The sequence below is a fragment of the Mesoplodon densirostris genome, chromosome 1 (assembly GCF_025265405.1).
Source record: "Mesoplodon densirostris isolate mMesDen1 chromosome 1, mMesDen1 primary haplotype, whole genome shotgun sequence".
NCBI lineage: Eukaryota > Metazoa > Chordata > Mammalia > Artiodactyla > Ziphiidae > Mesoplodon > Mesoplodon densirostris.
The window spans coordinates 190262511-190290252 of NC_082661.1; the positions used below are offsets into that span (position 1 = coordinate 190262511).

Genomic DNA, 27742 nt, shown 5'->3' on the forward strand with positions numbered 1-27742 from the left:
CCTCTTCAATCTTTTGGAAGAGTTTGAGAAGGATTGGTAAAAGTTCTTCTTTGTATGTTTGGTAGAATTCACCTGAATACACAGGTGATTCTGATGCATACTGGTAGGCAAATTCTCAGCATAAAGTTCCACAAAGCTATGGAGAATAAGGGAGATATTCCCACAGTGAGCTCAGCATTGCTTACGAGGCACCTTGGACGATGGGGACCAGACTTGCCTTAGTGTATATCTGGGCTGCTGCAGTCACTGTTATTAGTGTTTGTGGCTCGTCAGCAATCTGATGCATAATCCTTTGAGCCGGATTGCTCCACAAGGCGGAAGGCCTCCAGGAACTCATTGATGTCAATGTGGCCATCCTTGTTGAAGTCAATGCTCCGGGCAAGGTCACAGATGCAGTCGTCTGTGACATCAATGTTCATATGAGAGCTGAACAGCTTCCAAGTCTGCCTGAACTCGTCCAGTGAAATGAACCCTTACCAGAGAAAGCAAGTCACTTTAGTGAGTCAGTCTAGTTTTCAGTACTCATTTCCTCTGACATTCTTGCAAGGACACCTGCTCCCTACTGTTAAACAAAGGCACCCAAGGCCTAGTATCCACTTTAAACTCCCAAGAGGATAGCACTGAACCACTTAATCAGTGGTTCTGAGAGGGAAGCAATAGTGTTCCTCTCCTTATAGGGACATTTAGAAATGTTTTGAGACATTTTTGATTGTTATGACTGGGGTGGGGGTAGGGTGTTACTGCATCTAGTAGGTAAAGGCCAGGGATGTTACTAAACACCCTAAAATGTACAGGATGGGAACCAAAACAAAGAATTACTCAAGCCAAGATGTAAGTAATGCCACTGCTGAGAAACCCTGCATTAAATCATCCTAAACATAACGCTAATTTAATCTGCTTGTAAAAAGGCTTTAGACTGGGCTTCCCTGGCGGCGCAGTGGTTGAGACTCCGCCTGCCAATGCAGGGGACACAGGTTCGTGCGCTGGTCTGGGAAGATCCCACAAGCCGTGGAGCGGCTAGGCCCGTGAGCCATGGCCGTTGAGCCTGCGTGTCTGGAGCCTGTGCTCCGCAACGTGAGAGGCCACAACAGTGAGAGGCCCACGTACCGCAAAAAAAAAAAAAAAAAAAAAAAAGGCTTTGGACCTATACATCTATGGTCAGTTGACTTTTTTTTTTTTTTCTTTTTTTGGGCTGTACCACATTGCTTGAGGGACCTTATTTCCCCAGGCAGGGATCAAACCCGTGCCCTCCTCAGTGAAAGCATGGAGTGCTAACCATTGGACCGCCAGGGAATTCCCTCAGTTGACTTTTTAAAAGGGTTCCAAGACCATTCAACAGGTGAAGGATAATTTTTTCAATAGATGGTAGGGGACAACTGAATATCCTCATGCAAAAAATGAAGCTAGACCCCTATCTTGCACTGCAACCAAAAATTAACTCAAAATGGATCAAAGACCCAACTGTAAGAGCTAAAACTGTAAAACTTTTGGTTGAATACATAGGTGTAAATCCTTATGACCTTCAGTTACTAGTTTTCTTAGATATGACACCAAAAACACAAAAACAAAAGAAAAAATAAATTGAGCTTTTTAAAAATTAAAAACCTTTGTGCATCAGGAAACACTACCAAAAAAGTGAAGAGATAACCCATAAAATCAGAGAAAATATTTGCAAATCATATATCTGATAATGGCCTAATATCCAGAATATACAAAGAACTCTTACAACTCAACAATAAAAAGAAAACCCAATTAAAAGATGGGAAAAGGATTTGAATAGACATTTCTCCAAAGGAGATATACAAATTTCCAATAAGCACATGTAAAGATGCTCAATATTATTAGTTATTAAGGAAATTCAAATCAAAACCATAATGAGATATTTCACACCCAGTAGGATGGCTATAAAAAATTTTTTTTAATGGAAGGTAAAAAGTGTTGGTGAGAATGTGGAGAAATTGGAACCCTCTTACAATGTCAGGAGGAGTGTAAAATGGTATAGCCACTGTGAAAAAACAGTTTTACAGTTCCCCAAAAAGTGAAACATCGCTTTACCATATGGTCCAGCAATTGCACTCCTGGGAATACATCCAAGAGAACTGAAAACATATGTTCACACACAAAGTTGTATATGAATGTTCATAACAACATTATTCATAACAGCCAAAAAGTGGAAACAATCCAAATGTCTATCAACTGATGAATGGATAAACAAAATGTGATATATCCATACAATGGAATATTATCCAGCTATAACAAGAAATAAACTGATACATGCTACAACATGGGTGAACCTTGAAAACATGCTAAATGAAAGAAGCCAGACACCAAAGGCCATGTATCATACACGTCTATTTATACGAAATGTCCATAATAGGCAAATTCATAGAGACAGAAAGCAGATTAATGGTTGCCAGGGACTGGTGGAGAAGGAATAGGGGATGGAAGTGACTGCTAATCGGTATAGGTTTCTTTTTAGGGTGACGTAAACGTTCCAAAATTAGATAGCGATAATAGTTACACAAGCTTGTGAATATACTAAAAAAGCACGGAACTGCAAGTTTTAAATGGGTAAATTATATGGCATGTGAATTGTATCTCAAAAAAAGTAATAATATTTGAAAAGGCCTTTGGGACAATGAGGAAACAGGGTGAGGGTATACAGGACCTCCCTGGACATTTTTTTTGCAACTCCTTGTGAATCTATAATTATCTAAAAATTTAAAAATTTGAAAAATAATACTTTGGGAGTAAGATTGCAAAAGCCTTTCTGTTCTAGACACTCTTCATTCCTTTGTGGCTACTTTGATAGAAGGGATAAGGGATATCACAACTATTATAATTCTTCCTATAAGAAGTTCTCATTCAGTTTGTCTTCATTCTTCTCTGCCCAACCCCTCTTCCGTAGGGACAGCTCATGTTGCTCAAATACTATCCTAGTTTCTGCCCATTTATAAGCACTGCCACTAATTTTGCTCCAAAAGCGCTTGAGTAGAAAGGTAAATAATCAGGGAGGAGACTAAAAGGTGAGAGGTAAAATACTTGCTATGTCAGAAGTGGCAGGATAATGAGCACCTTTACCTGAATGATCACTGTCTATGATCCTAAAAATGGTCTCCAGGTTGGATCGGTTTCGATACAGTGCTTCCAGCAAACTTGATTGTATATTCTGCAAGAAAAAACTCATTTTCCTTCTATCTTTTATGTTTAGGCTTCTCCTAATAGATAATTAACACACAAGCAACCCTGACAATAAGACTCTTGAAAGAACCTGAAGATGCTTTATGATCCCTCCACTCCAGCCCCCTTCAGCCTACTAAATAATCTGATGGTTTAAGAAGTACCTAGTCCATGATGAAAATGTTCTAAAATTGACCATGGTGATGGTTGCACATATCTGCAAATATATTAAAAACCATTGAATTCTACACTTTAAATGGGTGAACTGCATGATATATGAATTATATTGCAATAAAGCTTTTTTTTTAAAAAAGTACATAGCCCAAGGCCTCACATACATTACACATAAGCATTTACTGAACAAATACCTTTTTAAATAGGGGAAGCAGCATCATGTCAAGGAAATCAGTCAGACCTGGGTTTGAGTTCTAGTTCTATAACTTAGAAACTCTATTATCCTAGGCAGGTTATCTAACACTTGTGACCAGTGTTCTCTTGGGTATGTTGGTGCTGATTATACCTACCTCTTGGAGGTGGTTTTGAGGATAAACTGAGGCAATATGTGTAGGTCACTTAACACAAAGTCTGACACATAGAAACTCAATGAATAGTTGTTTCCATTCATCTTCCCTTTGGGGTTCTCAATATTTGGTTGTTTATGATTCAAAGTTCTCCATAAGGGGCTTCGCGGTCCACAGTATGCCTTCATCCACCACTTTCACACCCTTACCTCATGGCTGAATTGTTCTTTGGCCAAGTTTTTCAGCCAGGACTTGTACTCCAGCTTGTTATCTGTCAAGCTGCTCACCAGCTGTGGCCTCAGCATCCGCCATGGCAGTCCTAGATGCAACACAGACTCCACGGCTGCTGCCCAGTCACTCAGGGTGATTAGACCTATAGGAAAGAGCTAACTTGTTGACTCATCACCTACAAATCTTTTATCCTGACATTCTTCTTACTATCCATAGATAATAGAAATAATGAGTACTGTCACTATTTTTGTTGGTTATGGTAGAGTTGGCTGGAAAGTAGCGTTGCCAGATAAAATACAGGATGCCCAGTAGATCTGATTTTCGGACAGACTATAAGTATGTCCCAAATATTGCATGGGACATACTTATATTTAAAAACTATTTGTTGTCTATAATTCAGATGTAATTAGGCATTCTGTTTTTATTTGCCAAATCTATTTGGCAATACTACTGGAAGTCACACAAGACTCTTGTAAATAATATCATAAAACACTATATATATATATATATATATATATATATACACACACACACACAAACACACACACAATACACAGACACACACACATGTATATATAGCATTGGTTATTTATGTGTACAAAAAGATAGTGCTATGATTTTATGACTGTTACTGCTATTTTTTAATAGGGCTACATGTAGTCAATGTCCATTAGACATTCCATTGAGTTGAGAAAAGACAAAATTTCCAGCTTGGATAATAGAACAAGGAACAGACAAGCACACACTTAACAGTGAGAAACCAAATCACTGATCTTTTGTTAGTCTTGGATCCACTCTGGTAACCTGTCCCCCTGTTTCTTTTTGCTTAGTTCTGGCCGTGTCACCCTTCCCTTGACTCCATTTCTTTTCACCAGCTTTGTTTATATTTAGCTAAGTTCACATTCTTCTAAAAGCTTAGAATTTATGAATTTAGGAAAGATAACTAGGATGTTAAGTTGAATAAGGGAGGACGTATTCAAAAAGGTCTTCTGGTCATTTAAACAAATATTTGCTAATTACCTGAAACAGAGGGTTTTTTGGCCAGCTGCCCTCCTCTATGAATATTTTACTTGATTAGTCTTACCAGTTTTATCTTTATCATGCTTCTTAAATTCAACAAGAAGATCTGAGGAATGGGCAAATAACTTTTCACGTAGGGCTCTCAGAGCCGACTCCCCAACTCTGCTAATCCTGGGACAGGAGATGAAAAGGAACATTTTAAAACATTAGTATACAATAAATAGTCTTGGATTTTTACTAAGTTTCTCCTCTCTCTTTCTTAATGTCTCAACCTTCAAAGAGCTCATCTCTTTTTTTCTCCCCAATGCTCTCCTGCTTTGCCCTGCTGTGCACAGATAGGATCTGTCTGGGGAATGCTGCTGTCCTTCCCAGTGTAGGACAGTGGTTAGAGCAGAAGTTCTAGAGAAACACCACCTTTGTGGTAAAGTTATCTAATAATACTGTACCTCATTTTCCCCATCTGCAAAATAGTGACAAAAATGGTACCTAACTCACAGGAGTATTGTGAAGATTAAATAAGTAAATTCATGTAAAGCACTTAGAAGAAAGCCCGGCACATAGAAAGCACTCATCAAATGGTATCTGTTATCATAATCATATTCTTTCCTTGTAATTTATTATTACATTAAACAGTCACAAGGCAGGATTTATGAATAACAAAATATCACTGAGTTAGTTTTCTTATGCTTACTGGGTCAACAGAGTAATGCTGGGCATGGTACTTGGCCTAAAATGTATTCATTAAATATCTGTAGTTGAATAAACAAGAATATAAAGAGATAAAAGGTAAATATGTACTTTGTCCTATGTCATTGAGGAAGCAGCCATTCTATAAATGATGACCAGATAACCTATCTTTTCAAGTGCTAAAAGTAAAAAAAAGGCCAAATCACAAACCAAAAAACCCCATTTTAATCATGTTTGATGAAAGTCTTCCTTGAAATTTAAGGTACTTAGCATAATGGTCTCCATAAACCCTCAGAAAAGTATGAGCTGCCTAAAATTCATCTCAGATTTCATGGGTATGTGAGCGTATGTGCTTTTTCTGGTGAGTTCGTTGTCTTATCAGAGGCTAAAAGAAGTATGGGACCCCCTAAATGTTTAAGAACCACTGGTTTGAAAAGCATTTAAACTATTTCTGGTAAACTGTGCTCATTGATGGTTATCATGCAGGGATGGAGTATAGCAGTGGCCTTGAGAGTTGCCTGGATGCACAGGGCTCTCTGTCCCTACGTCAAGCAGCGCATATTGAGCCCAAGGTCCCATACCTAGTAAGGGGTAGGGCCAGAAATTAATCTTGACAAGTGGACTCCAGGCTGGCTAAACTATTATCATGAGACATGGGTTTAAACCAAAAATAAATGGATTCTGAATGAGGGTCCCTCTAGGAAAAACACATGATCTTGAATTGATGGACACTGAGACATCCATTATGGTTGTCAGAGTCATTTTCCTCTTTACTTCTTAGTTCTCCATTGTGGTCCAAATAGTTGGAATTGTTAGACAAGTGACTTCTGCATAAATTAGGGGATGTTGTACTTGCTTTACTGCAATCAGTGAATATTTTTAAAAGGGGAGTGTTCTTTAATTATGGTATTAAAACATGTTATTTATAGGGTTCCCCACAGTGATTCCTTTTGCAGTGGGAACATCTAAATCACATGGAATCATGGTATTCCAGGTTCCTGGGGCCCACCCCTGGAGATTCTAATTTGGGAAGGGTGGGATGAGGCTCCAATAAATGATTTTTTATAAAGCTCCAGAGATGATTCTGTAGCATAGTAGGTTTCACTATCATTTGGTGAGCTTAAATTTTCACATAATACTTCTTTTTGAGTGATGCTGGCTCTGATTGTGTAAAACTTGAGTGTTTAGTAACTCTTGAGTATTTAATAACTCGAGTGATTTAAAATAATGCACTTTTATAGCACTCACACAAGGCAGATATTAAATATTCCTGTATTCTTTTCCCACTAGATTTATGCTGACTTTTTAAAAATTACATTATTTCACTTTTTAAAAAATTTTATTTATTTTTGGCTGTGTTGGGTCTTTGTTGCCGCACACGGACTTTCTCTAGGTGCAGCGAGTGGAGGCCACTCTTCGTTGTGGTGCGCAGGCTTCTCATTGCGGTGGCTTCTCTTGTTGCGGAGCACGGGCTCTAGGTGCGCAGGCTTCAGCAGTTGTGGTGCGTGGGCTCAGTAGTTGTGGCGCATGGGCTTAGTTGCTCCGTGGCATGTGGGATCTTCCCAGACCAGGGATTGAACCCGTGTCCCCTGCATTGGCAGGCGGATTCTTAACCACTGTGCTGCCAGGGAAGTCCCTATGCTGACTTTGTTTTGATTTCTAATTTAGTTTGGCTGATAATTAAAGAAGCTTGTTCAGCAGCACTGCAATTGTATCTTTCAGCAGCTTATATACTCCGGGGCCAGCTTCTCAGTGGGCAACAGCACTGTAGAGTTGTTAAGTATGTGGGTTCTGAAATAAGACTCTCTGGGTCAAGGCTTACTTTCACCACTTACTAGCTGTGTGACCAATGGCCACTGATTTAACCTCTATTCCTTAATGATCTCATCTATAAAACTGAAATTAGTAATGCTGTGTATTTTATAAGCTCATTGTGAAACAATATATAAATTCTTTACAATAACACTTAGTGTATAGTAAGCTCTCAACTAAGATTAGAACTCAGAATCATCTCAACAGAAACCATTTAAGTAATATTACATGCTCTCGTCCCAGGAAGAAAGGAGCATTGTTAACAAATGTGTGCACTGAAATCCATCTGCTAAATCCCCAGATAGTGAAAGAACCTTTGTCTGTGGTTGACCAGGTAACACAAATGCTTTAAGGATGAAAGAAAAAGGAAGAGTGACCCTGGAAAGATTTAGTGGCCTGGTATATGGACTTCACCCAAGACATACCAACGGAGAATAATTTCTGCAGGAAGCAAATTTGTCCCTTCCATTAATGATGGGTAGGTGGAGATCTTAGTGTATATGGAGGAGAAAGAAGAGGCCTTGTTGTAATGTCTATTCTAGGTCCTACTGCTGACACGGCTAAATTTTAAACTCTGACTTAGAATTTGGATAAATGTAATGACATTTCCACTTCAAAGTTTCCACAAACACTATAATTCTGTCTTTCTGAAAATCATTCATTGAAAAGCCTTGCCTTTGCCTCATGGTAAGCGTGTGGGTTGCCTTGTTAGCTTGAAACTGCACAATGTGCGGGGTCAAGGCTGGCCCTAGTTTGACATAGGCTCCTCTGTTACTGCCAACTTCGTAGTAGTTGGAGGCAGAAAAGATGGTTAACACCTAAATGAGAAAAACAGGAAAGAGACGGGCATTCAGGTTCACTGAAGAACTCTTCACCCTCAACCCTACAGGGCCCAACCCAATTTCAGGGGTGGCTGTTCCTTCTTGATCTCATCTATGTTTTTTTTGTTTCGTTTTGGTTTTTTTTTTATCATTAATGCTAGTAGGGCAGGAGTTATGACTCAAGTAATAAAAACTTGAATTCTGATAGGACGTCCACAACATGTTTTCTTCACATTTTTATCTCAATCAAAAATAGCAGGGGTCATAGAAAACACTTCATTTGGTTCGACTCAGAGGCAAGCTAGGTCTGATTAACTGGGATGGCCATTACAACTAGCAGGCAGATCAGTTATTAAAGGTGGTGTGAAGCCTCAAAGCAGAGTTTCCTTTGGAGTGTTGGGCCTCCTGAGATGTTCTGTGAAAAAAATTTCCATTGTCAAGACAATGGGAAATGCTAGACACTGAATCTCTTCTTGGAGATTTACAATGAATATAGGAAATTAAAGGCTCTCAGAAGTCCTGCAATAAAGAAACGTATACAACTGTTTAACATTCCTGTTAAACATTTCTTACATTAGTTGATGTCAAACGTTTTTCCTCAGCATGGAAACCTTTAATTCTCCTGTAGAGTTGGTATTTCTGGGCATTAGGCTAAGCAAACATTGTAGGATTTGGAGACGCCCAAAGATTTAGACAGATGTTAATTATGCTCCTGAGGAGACAAACAATCCTGAATGCCTGCCTGGGGCTCAGTGCAGAGATCCTGTTACCCTATAGTGTAGTTTGAGACCTGTGACAGTAAGCTATGTCACAGAATAGAGATGTGTCTGGGAAAACACTGGGCCATATTTCCATCCCTGAAATGGGACCATATCTGCCCCTCACTTTCCTCTCAGGGTATTGGTAAGTGGTGGCCTCAATCAAATTTTGGGTTTTAAAGAGGCTACAAAAGTCAAGGATAAATGACTGTAAAGGACCTAATTACTTTGGGCAAGTGGATAGCAAGTGGATAACAACTGCAAGGCACAGCTGATAGCGAAGAGCTGAGAGCCTTAGCTCATCCACGCCCTGGAAGGGCAACATGGACCGGACCACTCTTGCACGATGGCAGAGGCCTGCCCACCTTGCGGCTGTGGCAGAACTCATAGCCCTCGGGTTTGCACTCGTGCGAGCGGATCAGGAATTGCAGATTGTATTTCTGTAGCAACCGTTCTGTCACGTTAGGCCCAAAATAACAGCCACCTCCTCGAATGGTGTTGGCCTTGCAGCCCTCCTGAGCCATGGGGTCACTCCACAGTATATCCACCACCTAGAGAGAAAAGGCGTATTTTGCAAAAGGAGAGACTTGCATTTTAAAGTTTCAGTTCTAAGTTGATGTTGAGGTCCAGATCGATAACTCAGGGAGAATGTAACCCAGACTCACCGTCTCTCTCTTGGAGGTTTGTAGCCTCAGAGTCACCTGCGATTCCTCCTCTTTCTCACCACCCTCCATCCAATCCATCAGCAAGTTCTGCTAATTTTACCTCTTAAGTAATTCTGAATTCTCTCCTTTTCTTTACTGAATGAGGCATAAGAAGCTGCCATTTTTCGTGGGTTGAAAATGGTTGATCACCAATGAGTTCAGGTAGTCCTATTAGCACTACTACACAAGATCACCGGCAGCAGAATCTCCCACCTGGATTACAGGTCTCCCTGCCAAAGTCTTGGCCTGGGGAAGTAGCCCCCATTTGACCGCCAGAGTCATCTATTTCAGCAAGCACTGTGCGCGCCTACTCAATGTCCGTTCTCCTTCCTAGCTAACAGAACTCTTCCTGGGGTATTTGGCATGGCAATGTGCCTGGCTAAATACTTGTTTTCGCACTCTCTCTTGCAGCTAGGGGTGGCCATGGGATGCAGTTCTGAAGATTTTGGAAAAGCCTTTAGTTGCCTGAAAACGGAAGACAGAAGTGGCCGATGTAGCCCTTCTGGCCTTGAGCCTTAGCAGCCAACTGATAGATGTCAGATATACATAAAATAGCATCCAATAAATTGTGGCTGACCTTAGCCCAGTGAAGCTAGGTCACTAAACCAAGTTTACTCAGACAATACAGCCCACCTGCTACATCTTCCCATCCTTTATAAAACTCCAAAGTATGAGTCATTAGGCAAATACCAATATCCTTCTGGGGTGTTCTAACCCCAGGGAGGGAGAGAAAGAGAGGCGAAAAAAAACCCACTCTGAATTTACATGGAAGGAGGAGATCTGTTCGGTTTTTCTGAAATCCTTGCTCCTTCCCGAAGGCAGCGAAACTACAGAGAGCAGCGCCGGCCACACCCACCTGCCTCCACTCCTCCTGAGTGGGCTCCCGCTGCCCCTCAGCTTCCCAGTCTGCTTCGGATGCCAAGGGAAAGGGTTCCTCCTTCTCCTTGATCCCTGGGAAGCCCGCTTGCTGCCGACACCTCTCCAGCTCCAGGTCAATGGAGTGCTGCACCAAATGGGAGAGCTCCTTGGGGTCCAGGGGGACACTGCAGGGGACGCTGGAGGAGCGCCCGGCTCTGTGGGCCTTCTGGGTGCTGGGGAGGAGGGGCGAGGTGGGGAGAGAGTGGCTTTGGGGGAGAAACCACGGGGAGGGTCTCCCGGCAGAGCTCGTCTGGTTGGCTTTTCCCTTCTCCTCCGCCTGTTTCTTATGCTCCTTTCTTGTTTTGCACCTCATGGTGGAAACAATCTAAAAATGTCCAGAGAAGATAACAGATGCTTCAATGAAACGGTTGGCCCTTTTTGAGCAGCACTTTGGCATCAAGTCAGTGCTCCCTACATTGGGCTCCACGGATTGTCCCGGCAGTGACAAGGTCAGCAGAGAACTAGGAGTAAGCCTTTAGAAGCTTTTATAGCAATTTGATATGGCTGTCATTCAAGCACGTGATCAGTGGGCTTATATTGTTTGTTTGTATTTCAGTTTTCTAGTCATTCACATTTATTGTATTTTACAAAATACAATACAATACAGATAATACAATTATCTGTGACAAATTAGAAATTTATGAAACCTCGTCCTCCACCACAGATAATCGGAAAATGCTAACCTAGGTCATTGTTTCTAGGAACCTAGTGATTTTTAGACAAGGGTGGGAAAGGGCACCTCTCAGGAAGGGGAGAGCCCTTATTGACTTTCGTGTTGTTCCACAGATGCAAAAATAAAGGAGAAGAAATGCAGCCTATGGCTGAGAAATGTTGGAATGGGAAAAACTTGATGCTTACTGTGGGAGAGACAGCACGTACTGGCAGTTTACAGGAAGTGCTATCTTGTCTGCTGAGGAAGGACAGGGGAGGGGAAGGGAGGACCTCTATTCAGCCTGGACCTAATCGGGAAGATACTCTTCTTGCCAAAGGGACTGAGTGTGGTCCCTCTCACTGTCTCAGAGTCATTATGGTACTGGGACCAAGCCAACAATGTAGAGGACACAAGCAGGAAGAATTCTGATCATGAGAAAGAGAGGGCTCAGGCCACAGAGCAGAGCTGGGACATCCAGCCAAAGGGAGAGAGCAGCCATTCCTGGGATGCCTGAGTGCCACCACGAAGACTAAGGGCCACAATGTTCCACAAGGACATCAAGATAAAGGTCTGGTTCACAAGGGGAATTCTGTGCAAGTGTGTAATCAAGGAGCAAGAACTTTCTGCAAATAGGTCTAAGGGCTGATGTACAAGAAAGCCACATCCTGGTGTAGACTGACTGTGGGCGGGAACAAAGACGGACACTCAAGAGTGGCTCGGCGGTAACTGACTGACGTTTGAAGAGGGATCCAGATGGAAGAGAACAGAACAGAGGTTCTTCTCTAACTTTGGACAAGCGCTAATTACTTCCTAGGCAGTTCCAGCCCTGGGCGTAGAGAGGGAAAGTCCACAAAATGTGAGTGGACTCATAACCACCTCCTTCTCTCCTCAACTGTCTTCTTGCCAACTCACAGCCGAGGGCCAGTCCATCAGTCCCGCCATTACGATCCTCAGGTAACTTTATAAGGATGTTATCTGCTTCAAGAGGCATCCCTAGGACTTCCCTGGTGGCACAGTGGTTAAGAATCCGCCTGCCAATGCGGGGGACACAGGTTCAATCCCTCGCCCGGGAAGATCCCACATGCCGTGAAGCAACTAAGCCCGTGTGCCACAACTACTGAGCCTGCACTCCAGAGCCCGCGAGCCACAACTACTGAGCCTGTGTGCCTAGAGCCCATGCTCCACAAGAGAAGTCACGACAATGAGAAGACCGTGCACCACAACGAAGAGTAGCCCCCGCTCTCTGCAACTAGAGAAAGTTCCCACATAGCAATGAAGACCCAATGCAGCCAAAAATAAATAAATTAAAAAATTAAATTTATTTTAAAAAGAGGCACCCCTAACTTTTATTCTTAAGGGGAATAATAGTTTTAATATGTATTGCGCCTTTTCCAAATAGGTGCTCTCCTTGGCCCTTTATAGGAATTCATTGATAAGGCCTCACACCCCTATGAGATGTCATCTTCAGTTTTGCATGAATTCATTGATTAGCCCTCACCTCCCTATGAGACAGCATCCTTACTTATAGTCCAGGTAAGAAAACTGAGGCGCAGATACTAAAACTGCACCAGGACTGAATCCAGATATCTGACTCCAGAGCCCCTGCTTCTCCAATTTTCTGAAACTGTGGGTAATCATTAGTTAAATCCATTCCACCTATAACCTGCCTTCACTAATCAAGGTTTTTTTTTTTTTTTTTTTTTTTTTTACGGTACGCGGGCCTCTCACTGTTGTGGCCTCTCCCGTTGCAGAGCACAGGCTCCAGATGCGCAGGCTCAGCGGCCATGGCTCACGGGCCCAGCCGCTCCGCGGCATATGGGATCCTCCCGGACCGGGGCACGAACCCGTGTCCCCTGCATCGGCAGGCAGACTCTCAACCACTGCGCCACCAGGGAGGCCCTCAAGGTTGTTTTAATTGTTGCTACAGAAGACTTGAATGTCCTCCAAGCAGTACACAGCCTAAATAAGATGCTTGCCTGAGTTGTTTTCCGGGAACTTGGAATCAGCTGCGTCTAGTTCGAGCTGAGCTGATTAAGACTGGAGGGGACCACTGACCCTTCAACTAGGCATGCACTAGGGTACTATTAGTGCCCTTTTGAAGGTGGAGAGGCCTGTGTAGCCTGGTTACACCTGCCCAGAACCATGATTACTGCACCTTTTTCTAATCACCTTTCCCCACACTCCTCACACCTCAGATGCCCTGCTGCTTTCTCCTATAAATACATTGAGCACCTTGCCTTCAGGGAGGCAGATTTGAGGTTTGTTCTCCCTCTCCTCACTTGGCTGCCTTGTCAATAAACCCTCTCTTTGCTGTAAACCTCAGTGTCTCAGCATTTTCGCTGCTATGCTAGGGCAAAAGGAACCTAGTTTGGTAACAAATATGGCAAACCAGCCAGGAGGTAAGTCCAGATGGACATTTTGGCTGTGGTTGGTTGGCCACTTGCAGTATTGAGAGCCTGTGGGTGAGTCCAAACAGCTCCCTTGCCTGTTTTTTCCAGGGACCATCCTCTGGGTTTCCCTGGTGAGGTGCTGCTGACCTTCAGTGCTTAGTTTTGCAGCAAGGAGACAGTTTTGGGGATTTGGGGTTGGAAGATGTCTTTGGGTGAGTAACCTTGTTAAGGAAATGCACCTGTGCTTAGATTGTTTGGCAATCCTGACCTCCATACCTGGGTTAAAGGCCTGGGGCTCTGGTTTTTGGTTTTGTTTTGGTCTTGTTTTGTCCATGTCCACCTATGGCTGATTGTCTTAAGTTGCTAAGAATTGGCAATTGGGGATTCAACTTCTTGGTGACTGTAGCAAGGACCCTTGGAAAAATTTCACTGCTGTGACCACCTGGAAGCAAAGCCTCTTCAAAAGGGGAAATATTAATTCAGTTCCCCCTTGCAGCCCTCTAGGCAGCATTCTCCAAAATTGGGAGACTTTCAGTTATAAATTCATGGAAAAGGTTTTTTGTTTTTATGGGGGTTTTTTTGGTAACACTGCATGGCCACAATATCCTTAAGACCCTGGAGCAAAACAGTCTGAGTGGATCCTTGAATTACAATTTTGCAACTAGATTTTGTAAATGGGAAGAAAAATAAGATGAAATAATTTATGTATAGTCTTTTATGTTATTGTATCAGAATATTGATATGTTACTGTAAGATTATGGTCCAACAGGAAGGGAAGGCAAAGAAACCTGTTTTGCTTGATTCTAATGAAAAGGAAGATGACTTGCTATTAATTCAGTCAAACGCCGCTTCGACTGCTCCTCCCCCACCCTTATATGATGGTGCTGCTGCTCTTTCATTACCAGTGCCTGAGTCACAGACTCAGGTTCGTCCCCACCCCTACCTCCCCACCCCTGTTAGATCCAAAAATAGGAACGGTCTTCCCCTCTCATACTGCGTACTGATCAGGGTACTCAGTTTGGCCAGAGAGCTACCCAAGCTCAGGTGGGGCAATATCTGTTAAGGTAAGTCCCCGTTGTGGGTGTGAATGCTGAGACCGGGCAGCCAATGGGACTGATCTGGGTCCACTCCCCCTTTTCAGCTTTAGATGTATTTAATCAGAAGAATATGCCAACTTTAGAGAGATGACCCAAAGAGAATGGAAAATCTTTTTTCATCGATTTTTGCAACTCACAGCCCAACCTGGGCAGATGTTCAAAATGTGTTAAATACCTTCCTCATTTCAGAAGAACTGGACAACTAGAATGGTGCTGGATAAAGCTAGGGAGGAGGCATATTGGCTTCATACTGAAACCCCTGGCAACTGGGTACGGGCTGCAGCAAGCGTAGCTGTACCAACAGTGGATCCTAATTGGGATGTGAATGCTGGCGATAGGCCAAAACTTGAACGTTACTGAGATTTCATTCTTGCAGACTGAAATGAAGATTTCATTCTTCATTGCGAAGAGGGGTACCAAAACAACTTTTATTGGCCAGAGCACCCCCAATATACAGAGGAAGCTGCAAAAGGTGGAAGGGGCTTTAGGGATGCCTATGTCTCAACTTGTTGAAATTGCCTTTTTTTAATGGCAGAGACCAGGCTCGGGAGAAAAGGGAACAACAGAGAAGGAAACGACAGGCCATTCTGCTGCCTTAACACAGGAAAGAGCTGGATCAACTCAAGGACCCACACAAGCGACTCAGCAAAAGTTAGGCAGCCCCAAGCTTCCACTCGAATGGAGCACCCCTTAGTGGGACCCCTCCAGTGACACTGGAAAAGAGTGTTCCATCCTAAATAAGACTCTTGAAGCAGGTAAACAACAAGTGGCACACCAGATGCCCAAACTGAGAATGAGTGACCAAGAATGATGGGGCCCAGGGTTTCCTTTAAATCCTATCAAAGCCCATCAATATCTCTCCTACAGAGTCCCCAGTGATGATGAGGGTGGGAAATCAACTTTCAGATTTTCTGACCAATTTGGGGCCACTCATTTGGTTTTTAAATACCCAGCTTTCTAAACTTTCTTCTGAGACTGTGTTTTAGTAACTGGGGTGTCTGGAGAAATCTTGAAAAAGTCTTTTCTCCTGCTGCTAGACTGCCAGATGGGGAAAACCCATCTGAAGTATAGCTTTCTATATATGCCTGAATACCCCATTCCCCTTCTGGGATGAGATTTACTAACTAAATTTACTGCCAAGGTTACCTTTGCACCTGGACGAATGGGTATTAAAGTATCACCAGAACAGGCTTGCGCACTGCAGGCTTTATTGCTCTGACCTTAAAGAGGACAGCTAGCAACGATTCTGGATGAGATACTGCAGGAAGTGAGTCTGGAGGTATGGGCAGATGGGAGGCCAGGGAGAGCAAAGATGGCTAAGGCTAGACAGGTTAGACTTCACTCTGGGGCAAAAATTCCAAACTTAAAGCAGTAATCATTAAAGGAGCAGGCAAAGTGTGGAATTCAACCCCTGTTACTGGCCTCCCTTGAACATGATTTAATACGCCTGTGCCGTCACCTTATAATACTCCAATTTTATTGGTCCAGAAGCCAGGCACAGATGAATATCAGTTTGTGCACAACTTAAGAGCAATTAATCAAATCGTAGAAGATATTCATCCAGTAGTCCCTAACCCATATATTCTGCTCACTACTTTGTCTGGAGATTTTTGTTGGTTTACTGCATTAGAGTTGAAGAATTCTCTTTTTTTTTTTTGTATACCCATGAGTTTTGAATCCCAAGAGTCGTTAGCTTTTGAATAGTAAGATCTAGATACAAAAGTTAACAGTACCATTGGATAGTACTTCCTCAGGGCTTTAAAAATTCCCCCACAAGGGACTTCCCTGGCAGTCCAGAGGTTAAGACTCCACGCTTCCACTGCAGGGGGTGTGGGTTTGATCCCTGGTCGGGGAACTAAGATCCTGCATGATGTGCAGCATGGCCACAAAAAAAAAAAAAAAAAAAAAAAAATTTCCCCCACAATATTTGGAGAAATCCTGGCAAAAGATCTGAGGGACCCTCAACTAACTGAGGGAGCCTTGATGCAGTATGTGGATGATATTCTGATTGCTAGTAAGAAAAAGGACACCTCAGACCAGAATACGGTTTTGGCTTTGAATTTTTGGTTGAATGAGGCTATAATGTGTCCAAGAAAAAGGCACACATTTTCTGCCCTCTGTCAAATACTTGGGTTTTGAACTCTCACAAGTGCAGAGAGACTTGCCCCCTGACAGAGGAAGCTCTAGTCAGGGTTGCCGTTCCCACTGCCGAGAGACAACTGCAGGGATTCCTAGGAATGGCTGGGTTCTGCCTCATTTGGATCCCCAACTTTGGACTCATTGCAAAACCCCTTTAGGAAGCTCTTAAAGGAGGAGACAGTGAATCTCAAGACTGGACTAGGGAAATGCCATAAGGCATTCCAGGTTATCAAAGAAAAACTGCTGACTGCCCCGGCTTTAGGTCTTCCAGATAACATCAGAAAGCCCTCTGGCTTATTTGTTCATGAGAGACAAGGAATCAACCTTGGAATCCTGACTCGGAAACTGGGCAGCATAAGGAGGCCTGTTGCATATTTCTCAAAGCAGTTAGATACAGTTACTAAGGGATGGCCAGTTTGTCTTTGGGCTATAGCAGCTACCTGTGATCTTTTACTAGAAGCAGAGAAATTTACACTAAAACAACCTACCACAGTGCATACCCTTCACTGTGCATTTTTCTTCCTAGAACAGAAGGGAAGATATTGGTTAACTTCAGGAAGATGAGGAAAATATCAGGCTATATTATGGGATAATCCTAATGTTACTCTGAAAGCAGTCTCCACCTTGAATCCTGCCACTTTGTTCCCAAGTAATATTGAAGAGCCTATGCATGATTGTATTCAGATAATTGCACAGGGCTATTCCAGCCATCTAGACCTGATGGACCAACCACTGGAGGACCCAGTCCTTGAGATGTTCACAGATGGAAGCAGCTTTATGGACCAGGAACAATGCAAGGCTGGGTGTGCAGTGGTAAGTCATCCCAAAGATACTGGAAGCAGAAGCCCTTCCCCCATGTACCTCCTAACAAAAGGTGGAACATATAGCCCTGATGAGAGCCCCCCATACAGGTAAAGATAAGAGAGTAACTATTTTCACTGATTCTAAAATATACTTTCTTGGTGGTCCATGCTGGGGCCATTTGGAGAGAGAGAGGATGTTAACTGCAGGAAGAAGGAAATTAAACCTGCCAAAGAATTTTAACCTTATTAGAAGCTGTCATGGAGCCAAAAGAATGAATGTCCACTGTCCAGTACATCAGAAATCAGATTGTCTGACTGCTCAAGGGAATAATCTAGCAGATCAAGCAGCAAAGCTAGCAGCCAGGACTAAAACACCTATATCCCCAATGTTGGCCCTGATCCCCTGATGCGGATCTGACAAGATGCTATCCAAAGTATTTTCCTGAAGACTTAAGGCCAATGAATGGGGATCTGATTGGAGTCCTGGCCATTCTCAGGATGCTGACTCTAGGAAGGGTGGGTTTATAACAGACATAGCAAGATCCTTGTACCTGAATGCCTTACGGAAGATGTAATACGTTATATACACCAGAGTACCCACTGTGGGAGAGATGCCACCCTCTAGTGGATTCAGAAATTCCTTACAGGACCAAACATGCAAAGGACAATTCAAAAGGTGATACAGAAATGCATAGTATGTGCTAAAAATAATCCTAAAACTGGGCCCCTGCCATTAATCAAAGGAGTTCAGACTCCAGCTACTGGACTGGGAGAAGATTTTCACTGTGATGCCAAGAGCCACTGGAAACCTTAGGTGCTTATTAGTATTTGTGGACACTTTCACTGGTTGGGTAGAAGCATTTCCTTGCTGGTCTGAAAAAGCCTGAGGCTGTTAAAGCTCTCCTAAAAGAAATAATTCCTAGGTTTGGGTTACCTGTGTTCATTCAGAGTGACAATGGAGGGGCCTTTATAGCAAGAATAACTCAAAAAGTATCTAGAGTCTTAAACATTTGTTGGAAAGTACATGCTTCTTGGCGACCCCAATCTACTTGCAAACCGGAAAAGAGGAATCATACTCTTTTGTGATGAGGAATAATGAGGAAAAGAGGAATCATATGACTAAAATTTGTCATATTAATTTAACCTGGGATAAAGCCTCATCAGTTGCCCTGCTTTGAGTGAAGGTAGACCTTACAAGCAGGCTCCAGTTGAGCCAACTATGAAATGTTGTATGAGAGACCCTGCCATTGTTCCAGAAATGGTTTGAGATCCAGAAGGAATTCAAATTAAGGAACGTAGATAATGTCAGGTGTGTAGAATCATTGGCAGCTACTCTAACTGCTCTATATAAGTTTGCTTCTGGCAGGTTAATGTTTCCCGCAGACGTTCACCTGTGCCACTTTTGTCCTGGAGACTGGGTCCTACTGAAATCTTGGAAGAATAAACATCCAGGAGGCCATCTCCATCCTTGCTGGACTGGACCTTATGAGGTGCTACTCATGACCCATTCCCTGGTGAAGTTGAAGGGATTAAGCCAGGGATCCATCACACTCAAGTTAAGCTGGTCCCACAGAGATCAATGGAGCCACCACATCCTGCCTACAGGAATGTATTGACACTACATTCTGACCAATGGGATGAGAGCAGAAGAGATGTATGCAACGTCTTCATTATGTCTTTAAAAGGTAGGATATTCTTCTTCCCTTCATTCTTCTATTGTATTGCCTGGGACACAGATGTGGTGGCAAGCTGTGCAGATGAGGGCGCAGGGATGACACGCTAAGGATGGCAGGGAACAAGACCTAAGAATCCTTGGTCCCTGGACAATCTAGTAAACAAAGGTGCCATACCAGCCAAGAAGTGCATGTTCCCAGATTCAAACCCAGGTTTCATAAATGAAACACTCTTTCATTTATGTCTCATAAAATAGACTTTTATACCAATTAGAGTTGCCCAAAGTAGGCTGGCTTGTGTGTAATGACTTCTCTGTCTTTGGAACTGCTCAGGCTACTGTTGTCAAGGATGTCATAGCTGAGATTCCTGTGTGGATGGGCAGTGGAGGAGAGAGGCTATAGGAAGATACCATTCAAGTGTAAGAGTCTATGATTAAAAGGAAACAGAATCTTTGGTTTTTTTTTTTTTTTTTCGGCCACACTGTGCAGCTTGTGGTGGGATCTCAGTTCCCAGACCAGGGATTGAACCCAGGCCATAGCAGTGAAAGCACCAAATCCTAACCACTAGACCACTAGGGAACTCCCTAGAATCTTTGCTTTCTAGTTTTCCACTTCCAAAATGAAACAGAAAATCGAGACCTATTCATATTGTGGTATAATGTACTCTGTCTTTCATTCTCACCCTCCCCCTGCTGGTTATTGTAAGTTCCTTTAAGGCAAGTACCATCTCTGGTTAGTTTTGTATTTCTGCTAGCACTTTCCTTGCATAGAGTAAGCAATTAAAACATCGTTGCTGAGTTTAACTGCAATTGATCTTCATCTTTGTATCTGCCAATAGCATCCTCCCTGCATGTAGTAGGCCCTCAATATACCTTTGAGTTTAACTGAAGATGATGTGAATTATTTAGGAAATGGAGGCACATCAGGTGGCAGTGATTGAGGGGTAGTGATTAGAATTACCCAGATCAGGAATGGCAAACAGATGGCACTAGCTGCCACTCCCTGCTATCATGTCCCTGGCAAACATTAACTGATCACAGCACGCTTGCACCAGCTGTGGATTCCCAATCCTCCGTTCAAAGATTTAATGGATTTATTAGTCAACTGGAGTCAGCATGGAGTCAAGATGACATTTGTTTTATGTTGGCAGTGACATCTGGCATTATAGTGAAATCTGCATTATTTTAGCGCTCAGTCAGTACCTTGTGCCTGTCTAGTTTAGCCAAGAACTCCAAGTCAGTCATGTCTGACACTCCACCATGAAGAATCAGGACTTTCTCATCAACCAGAGTGGCCAGCGGAAGCCAACAGAACACATCTTGCAGTAGTTTTAGTATTTTCTTGCCATGTGTCTAAAAAAATGACATTAATATGATATTAAGTTTCAAATAATTTACTCAACTTATCTGAACTAAGAGAAGCTTTTGCTTTTAAAGGCAGTGTACCTTATATTTATGCATCACTTCCTTTGTGAAACCATATCTAGAGTTAGAAGCAGAAACAGATTTTAGATTTAGTGATATTAGTTATAGCATGCTTGCATTTTTATAAAAATGCATCTCTAGATGCATCTACTTAAATATATGGGAAAGACACTGAGAAATAATTGCCAAAATGTTTAAAATCATACCATTATCTGTGGGTAGAGATGTGGGATATTTTAATTTTCTTTTGCTTATCTATATTTTCTACTTTTTCTATAGTGAACCCTTATTGTTTACATGATAAAGTGTATGGCTATGTGAAAACAAATGTAATGGTTTTATTAGAACAGTAGGATATTGTATAAATTTTAAAAAAATCTTTTAAAATGGTAATATATTGTGTATTCCACTTTATAAAACTGGAAGACTACTTTAACAAATAAGAAGCTCTGGCAAAATAACTTTACAATCACAAGTAAAGATCAAATCCCCAATCATGTTTTGATTTGTACCGTAAGTTCACCATATGGTCCTCATGGTTTCCTCGGTTGAGATGGAACTCTTTTGGGTAAACCAACATGAAGGCAAAAAGAACCATCAGGATCTCTACTGAATCCTTCCCTCGATCCACAAAGTCGCCGTTGAACACATAGGCCCGCTCTGGTGACGGGAGGCCGTTCTTCCCAATAAGGAGAGAAGTCCAAGAAGAGGCAGTGGAAGGAAGGGAATAGGAAACTGGGTCAAGGCAGTGTGCCTTTGACAGTCATATCAGGCCTGAAAGCCAATTCTGTGCTGTCTGCCTCTCTTCCAAACATGAAATGTCAGTAAAAGATGGGAATATTGGAAATATTTTGTATTAGTCTCATATTTCCTTTCTAGCCAGGCTGAGGTTATGACATGCTCATCGAAATAAATGCGTTATCCAAAGCCACACTGTTGCCAGGTGGTCTGTACAAAGAACTTGTAACTCCAAGCCCCGTTTTAAGTTCTGGCCACTCTGTCCTTAACTAGCAATAATAACAATAGCTGCCGTAGATTTCTCAGGATTTAACAAGACAATACATCAGAAACTGCTTTGTGTTAATTGCATTAATAGAATATTTATATGGCTTGTTATATGCTCTGTATTTGACAACTAAAAATAGATATGAAAATAGCTTTTGGTTGCTTTGATAGTAAACAATTTCTCTATTTAGTAATTGATTTTCTTTTTTCCAAATAATGATTCTTTCTCTTTATTTACCTTAGATTTTGTATTTTTTAAAGTTTACAAAAATACACTAGAATATAATGCAGTGATGACTTTTACATTACACATTTGCTACATAGTGGCAAATATTATTCTAAAATATTTAAAAATCCAAGTAATAACTTAAGCATTTCTTTAATGGAGACTATTTGAACTTCTAAATTAAACCTCAGAGCAAGACAGGAACATAATTTGAGCATTCATACCTTATAAAATATAAATATTAAGTCATCCAACTGGCCGTGTAAATCTCCTAACAAAGACAGAAAAACATCAGTTTTGATTGGTCTTCACCATTGTTTCTAATTTTTTATTATAAAAAGGAAAATACCCATTGTATACCTACAACTAATACAGTATTATGTCATTTATATCTCAATTTAAATAAAAGGAAAATACCCAGGAACACCTGACAAAGAAACTTATGCTTACTCATTTTTCCATATATAAGATAGGGATAAATATTAACTTCCCTTGTTGCAGGGATAGTTAACATTGAAAGCAGAAAGCAGGATATTTCTCCTGTGCGATTATCATGAACAGTAAATGACTTACATTTTTACTGAAGCAAAAATGGGACAGAATAGTGCAGGGTTGAAAACCTGGATGAGAACTAGAGAGATTTTTGCCCCACCTAAAGCAAGAAGCTGCTACTCACGGGTCAGTGTTACAAGATTTTAAGAAGTTGGAAATCTGGATTTTAATATGAAATCCTCCTATTTTCAAATGTTGGAAACTAATGTTAGAAATTTAAGAACACTTTGAGGCAGACAAGACGTATTGCAGGCTGCCAGTTTACAATCCCTGAAGTATCACCGTCTCCCCTAAGTTCAAGTGTGGGGCATCAGTCTATAATGGTTATTAAAACATCACTGAAAACATAAGAAGATGGAGAAGATTGTCATCAATAGGATTTCTCTCTGGAAGAAGAATAAATGTGGATGGAAGGAATAATTTGATAGGCATTTAGGCCTTTTCAAGTACAGTAAGTAAGTAAACTGTCTTCTAACGAGGGAAGGTCTGGTTATTTGCTAGGATTTTGTTCTGAATGGAGAGGATGAATTTGGGGCCAAATCTGGATCTCTGGGAAAAACAAAGCAGAGGCCGGGCCCTCTCACCCCACAGTTCTCCTTCACGGCACCACCCCTACCTTAAATAACTGTGGAGTAAATATGTAAATGTAATCAGTGTGAAGGCGTGAACCCAGCCTGCCCAAGTGGCCATCGGGTCCCCTCCAGCCCTCCTGCCCCTCCCTGATCACAGGCAGAGTTTTCTGGTTCGTGAAAAGCCATTTCTGACTGGTTCTTACCACATACTGTGATTTCCTCGCTGTAACAAGTGGAGACCCGGTTGATGTTTGGCAGTTGTACCAGATGTTTCCTGGCTTCATACAAAAGATTCAAGACATAGCGAGCATGGAGCCTCTACTAGGAGGAAGAGGAGGGATGGGACAAAACAAAATACTTGTGAGGGAAGATGGGCCTCACCTTTACTGCTTAATGACCCCAAGACCACAAAAGTGACCCCAGTAAACTGCTCCTGGGACCCTATGCACAGATCCTTTCTTTCTCACCCATCTTGTACCCTTGTTTGTGCTTTGCATCATCCCCCAAATACTGAACTGATGTCCTCTTTCCTACCTACTCTATGTAACCCCTGCTTGCCTTGAGCTTGGGAGAAACACATGATTGTCTCAGCAAAGTATGAATAAGTGCGTGTATATCAATGGTATCGGTGATCCTGACATTACTGGGAAAATCACCCCAGCTCCTCCTGCAATGAATTATCTTCATATGAAAAAGGGGAAGGATTGGAATCTGTTATAAGAGCCAGAATCTGACCACTTCTCACCAGTTCCACCTCTACCACCAGGGTTTCAAGCCACGATCATCTTTCGCCTAGACTATTGCAGTAGTCTCTTGACTGGCCTCCCTGCTTCAGCCCTTGCTCCCAATACTCTATTCGGCAAACAGAATGATTATATTAAAGGGAAAGCTGGATTATATCATTTCTGCGCTCATTGTCTCCTCATCTCTTTCAGAATGAAAGTCCACCCTACTACTCACCTCTCTGTCTCCACCTTCTAATAGTTGTTTCCTGGTTCCCTCCTCTCCAGCCACAATGGCCTTCCTGATGTCCCCGAGCAGTCCAGGCAAGGTCCTGCCTCAGGGCCTTTCCATTTGTTCCCTCTGTCTAGAACGCATTCCCCAGACGTCCACAAAGCACCCTCTCTCACCACCTTTGACCTTTGCTCAGAAATCACCTTTTCAGTGACGCCTTCCCAGACCACTCTGTAAAACTGCCATCTCTCCCACCTAGAACTTAGTTTATGCTTTGACATAGCTCTGTCACCTAATATATTAATATATAAATATTACTCATTTGTTATTTATTATTTATTATCTGTCTCCTCACTAAAATCTCAGCCCCATGAGGGCAGAGATTTGTGTCTGTCTTATTCACTGTTCAGTGCCTAGAAGAGTAGCTGCACATAGCAGCACTCATTAATCATCTGTGGGATGAATGAACACAGAGATTACATGATGGGGAAGAGGGATTTTCAATACATAAAAACTAGCTGATCAATCACAAGGTCCTGGCTAAGAAAAGAGCAAGTGGATCTCTCTGACGGATCCCTGACACAAACACCCTGAATCCAGGGCCATTCCTTCTGCATTGTGTCTGCTCTGCTTCTACACATTCCATGGAATTGGTGGTGACCCAGGTCCCCCGGGGGGAACTTACCTGCTTCACTCTGAAAGCTTCCACCAGAGCAGTTGCATGGTCGGGAAGGAGCGGGAAGGAGAGGCGTGGCCCCGTGTAACTGTCCGGTACCTCGATGGATTCATAGTCCCTGCAATTCTCCATCTCGGAGTCCTGGGGGGATCTCTCTTCAGTGAACATGCGGTTCAGGAAGTCCCCTAGTCAGGACAGAAAGGGTGGGCCGGCTTATGATCAGACCTGCAGGCACGGGCAATATAGAATTCATTCCCTGGACCATACTTGAAGTGGGTCCTGGCCAGTCTGGCTTCAGCTCCAACACAGGAGGGGAGAAAGTAAAGGGCAAAGTGATGACAAATTAAGATGGGCGGGAGAAAGGTTACGTTATTATGTCAATTCCATTCTACTTTTTTTTTTTTTTTTTTTTTTTTTTGCGGTATGTGGGCCTCTCACTGCTGTGGTCTCTCCCATTGCGGAGCACAGGCTCCGGACGCGCAGGCTCAGCGGCCATGGCTCATGGGCCCAGCCGCTCTGCAGCATGTGGGATCTTCCCGGACTGGGACACGAACCCGTGTCTCCTGCATCGACGGGCGGACTCTCAACCACTGCGCCACCAGAGAAGCCCTCCATTCTACTTTTATTTTAAAAGATTGCCTTAGAAAGTACAGAAATTTACAGGCCTAGGTTGGTAAGCAGGAGGAAAGCGAAAACTGTGGTGGAAAAAAAGTTCACGGGCATTTCTGGTGTACTTAGTGAGTGTGGCAGATGCCTCAGACTTTTAGGCAATTCATTTCCAGATGCTGCCCCTGCATCTCTGCCTGAGGGCTTTGTCCCTGGATCTGCAGAGAGCCCTGCATGGCAGGCCAGACCTGCGTGAACAACCCTTCCCATCCGCCCCTCCCAGCAGCCTTCTACCAATGACTGTCGGGCATTGAGACTCCAGTTCCCTCTGCCTTCAGGCGGGATACTTCCCAGGCTGCGTTTTGCACTATTTCCCAGGTACACTGCAGGTTTAGTAACCCACCCTTTTTTGCCTGCCTCCCCTTTCCTGAATCCCTTCCCCACTCCCTCCCCACCTCCCAGTGTTTCCTGTATTTACCAAATAAACTCCTGCACCCAAACTTTTGTCTCCAGGTGTGCTTCTAGGAGAACCATTTATTTGTTAGCCTCCTCGCTCATCCCCTGGCTGTCACCAGATTCACATTTCCCTTCCCTGTGCATCCCACACCTCACCCCGATGTCTTTGACCCCGAGACAGGAGGACCGGCCATGTGGCCGTTCATACTCACTCTCGTTGTGACTGCTGGGGGTGAAGTGATCCACAAGGTAGCTGAAGAAATTGTGGAGCTGCAGAAAAACCCAAGAAGACGTGGCTTTAGAGATAGAAAGAGAACCCAGGAGTGGTCCAGATCAGCTGCACCTTCTAGGCACCTGGGCCTTGCTGTGTGGGGCCTGGAAGGCAGAGCTGGAGGTGGCCCCATCCCACACCCCTTCGCACCTTGACCTGGTCTTGCTGCCCAGCATACTCTATAGACTGGAAGATGCTCCAGGTGCAGTGCCGCCTCATCTCCAGGCGGGCCATGTAGCGCCGGTACCATCTCTGGATCAGGGCCGCTGCCTTGAAGGCTGTGACGCAGATGGAGAAGCAAGCCTGTGAGGTGGGACTCCCTGGGCCTGCGGGGGGAGGTGGGGGGGTGCCTCTCCCACTGTAACATGGGGACAAGATGGTAGGGAAAGCATTATATTTTGCCACCAGTAGGAAGGATTTGCCTCACTGCTGGCCAGGGTGCTCTTTTCCCCATTCCCGCCCCCATCCCTCCTCCATTCTTACCTATTACTTATACTAAAATCACTGGAGGACTATTGGAATTCCCACTTTTTGATGAAAACATTTATATGTGTAGAGATGCAAAGGTTGGATTCTGAGAAAGAGATGTAAACTGGGGAGGTTGCAAGGTTGCAGCATCCTTGAAGGGTAGGATGATGCAGGTACCATTTAGCCATAAAAAAAGAATGACATTTTGCCACGCGCAGGAACACGGATGGACTTGAGGGCGTTATGCTCAGTGAAGTAAGTCAGAGAAAGGCAGATACTGTATGATATCACTTATATGTGGAATCTAAAAAATATCAGTACAACAAACTAGTGAATATAACAAAAAAGAAGCAGACTCACAGATAGAGCAAACTAGTGGTTACCAAGTGGGGAAAGGGAAGGGGGAGGGGCAATATAGAGGAAGGGGAGTAACAGGTACAAACTATTATGTATAAAGTAAGCTACAAGGATATAGTGTACAACATGGGAAATATAGGCAATAGTTTATAATAACTGTAAATGGAAAGTAACCTTTAAAAATTGTGTTAGGGGGCTTCCCTGGTGGTGCAGTGGTTGGGAGTCCGCCTGCCGATGCAGGGGACACGGGTTCGTGCCCCGGTCCGGGAAGATCCCACATGCCGTGGAGCGGCTGGGCCCGTGAGCCATGACCGCTGGGCCTGCGCATCCAGAGCCTGTGCTCCGCAACGGGAGAGGCCACAACAGTGAGAGGCTGGCGTACCGCCAAAAAAAAATGGATGGGATGATGCAGGGGTCAGAGGGTGGGGAGGACATTTTGATACTGCAACAATAGACAGGATGTCAGGAGTCTGGTTCTGGGCCTGGAACTGCCCTGACCAGCGATGTGGCCTCAGGCAAGTCAACTTTCTGGGCCTCACTGTCCTCATCTGGAAAAAGAGGTGAACTAGATGATAACTGGGGAGAAGAAACACACACACAAAATTACTACATACTATCATGTCAGGTGGTGGTCAGTGCTTGATATCCCCAAATTCCTTCTCTCCCTGTGGCTTTGTGTCCCCATCACAATACACCCAGGACTGTGCTGACTATCCAATCCGAAGGGCAGCCTTTGCTTCTCCTTTTGCCAGGACCTGTGCTGGGTGAC

General features: G+C 43.2%; 1 protein-coding gene across 1 annotated transcript in view; it reads right to left on the bottom strand.

The window, feature by feature from the left end:
• Positions 1-269: 269 nt before the first annotated feature.
• PPEF2 (protein phosphatase with EF-hand domain 2) overlaps positions 270-27742 on the bottom strand; it is a 30914-nt gene continuing 3441 nt past the window's right edge. Inside the window, exons 2-16 of the mRNA XM_060092869.1 lie at positions 26299-26426; positions 26090-26147; positions 24825-25000; positions 23389-23503; positions 22286-22332; positions 21343-21509; positions 20852-20888; positions 20609-20758; positions 10591-10977; positions 9396-9581; positions 8127-8269; positions 5017-5123; positions 3911-4074; positions 3082-3169; positions 270-472 (exon numbers count right to left, since the gene is read on the bottom strand). Coding sequence (XP_059948852.1) covers positions 270-472; positions 3082-3169; positions 3911-4074; positions 5017-5123; positions 8127-8269; positions 9396-9581; positions 10591-10977; positions 20609-20758; positions 20852-20888; positions 21343-21509; positions 22286-22332; positions 23389-23503; positions 24825-25000; positions 26090-26147; positions 26299-26426 — 2156 coding nt within the window. The remainder of the gene's footprint in view (positions 473-3081; positions 3170-3910; positions 4075-5016; positions 5124-8126; positions 8270-9395; positions 9582-10590; positions 10978-20608; positions 20759-20851; positions 20889-21342; positions 21510-22285; positions 22333-23388; positions 23504-24824; positions 25001-26089; positions 26148-26298; positions 26427-27742) is intronic.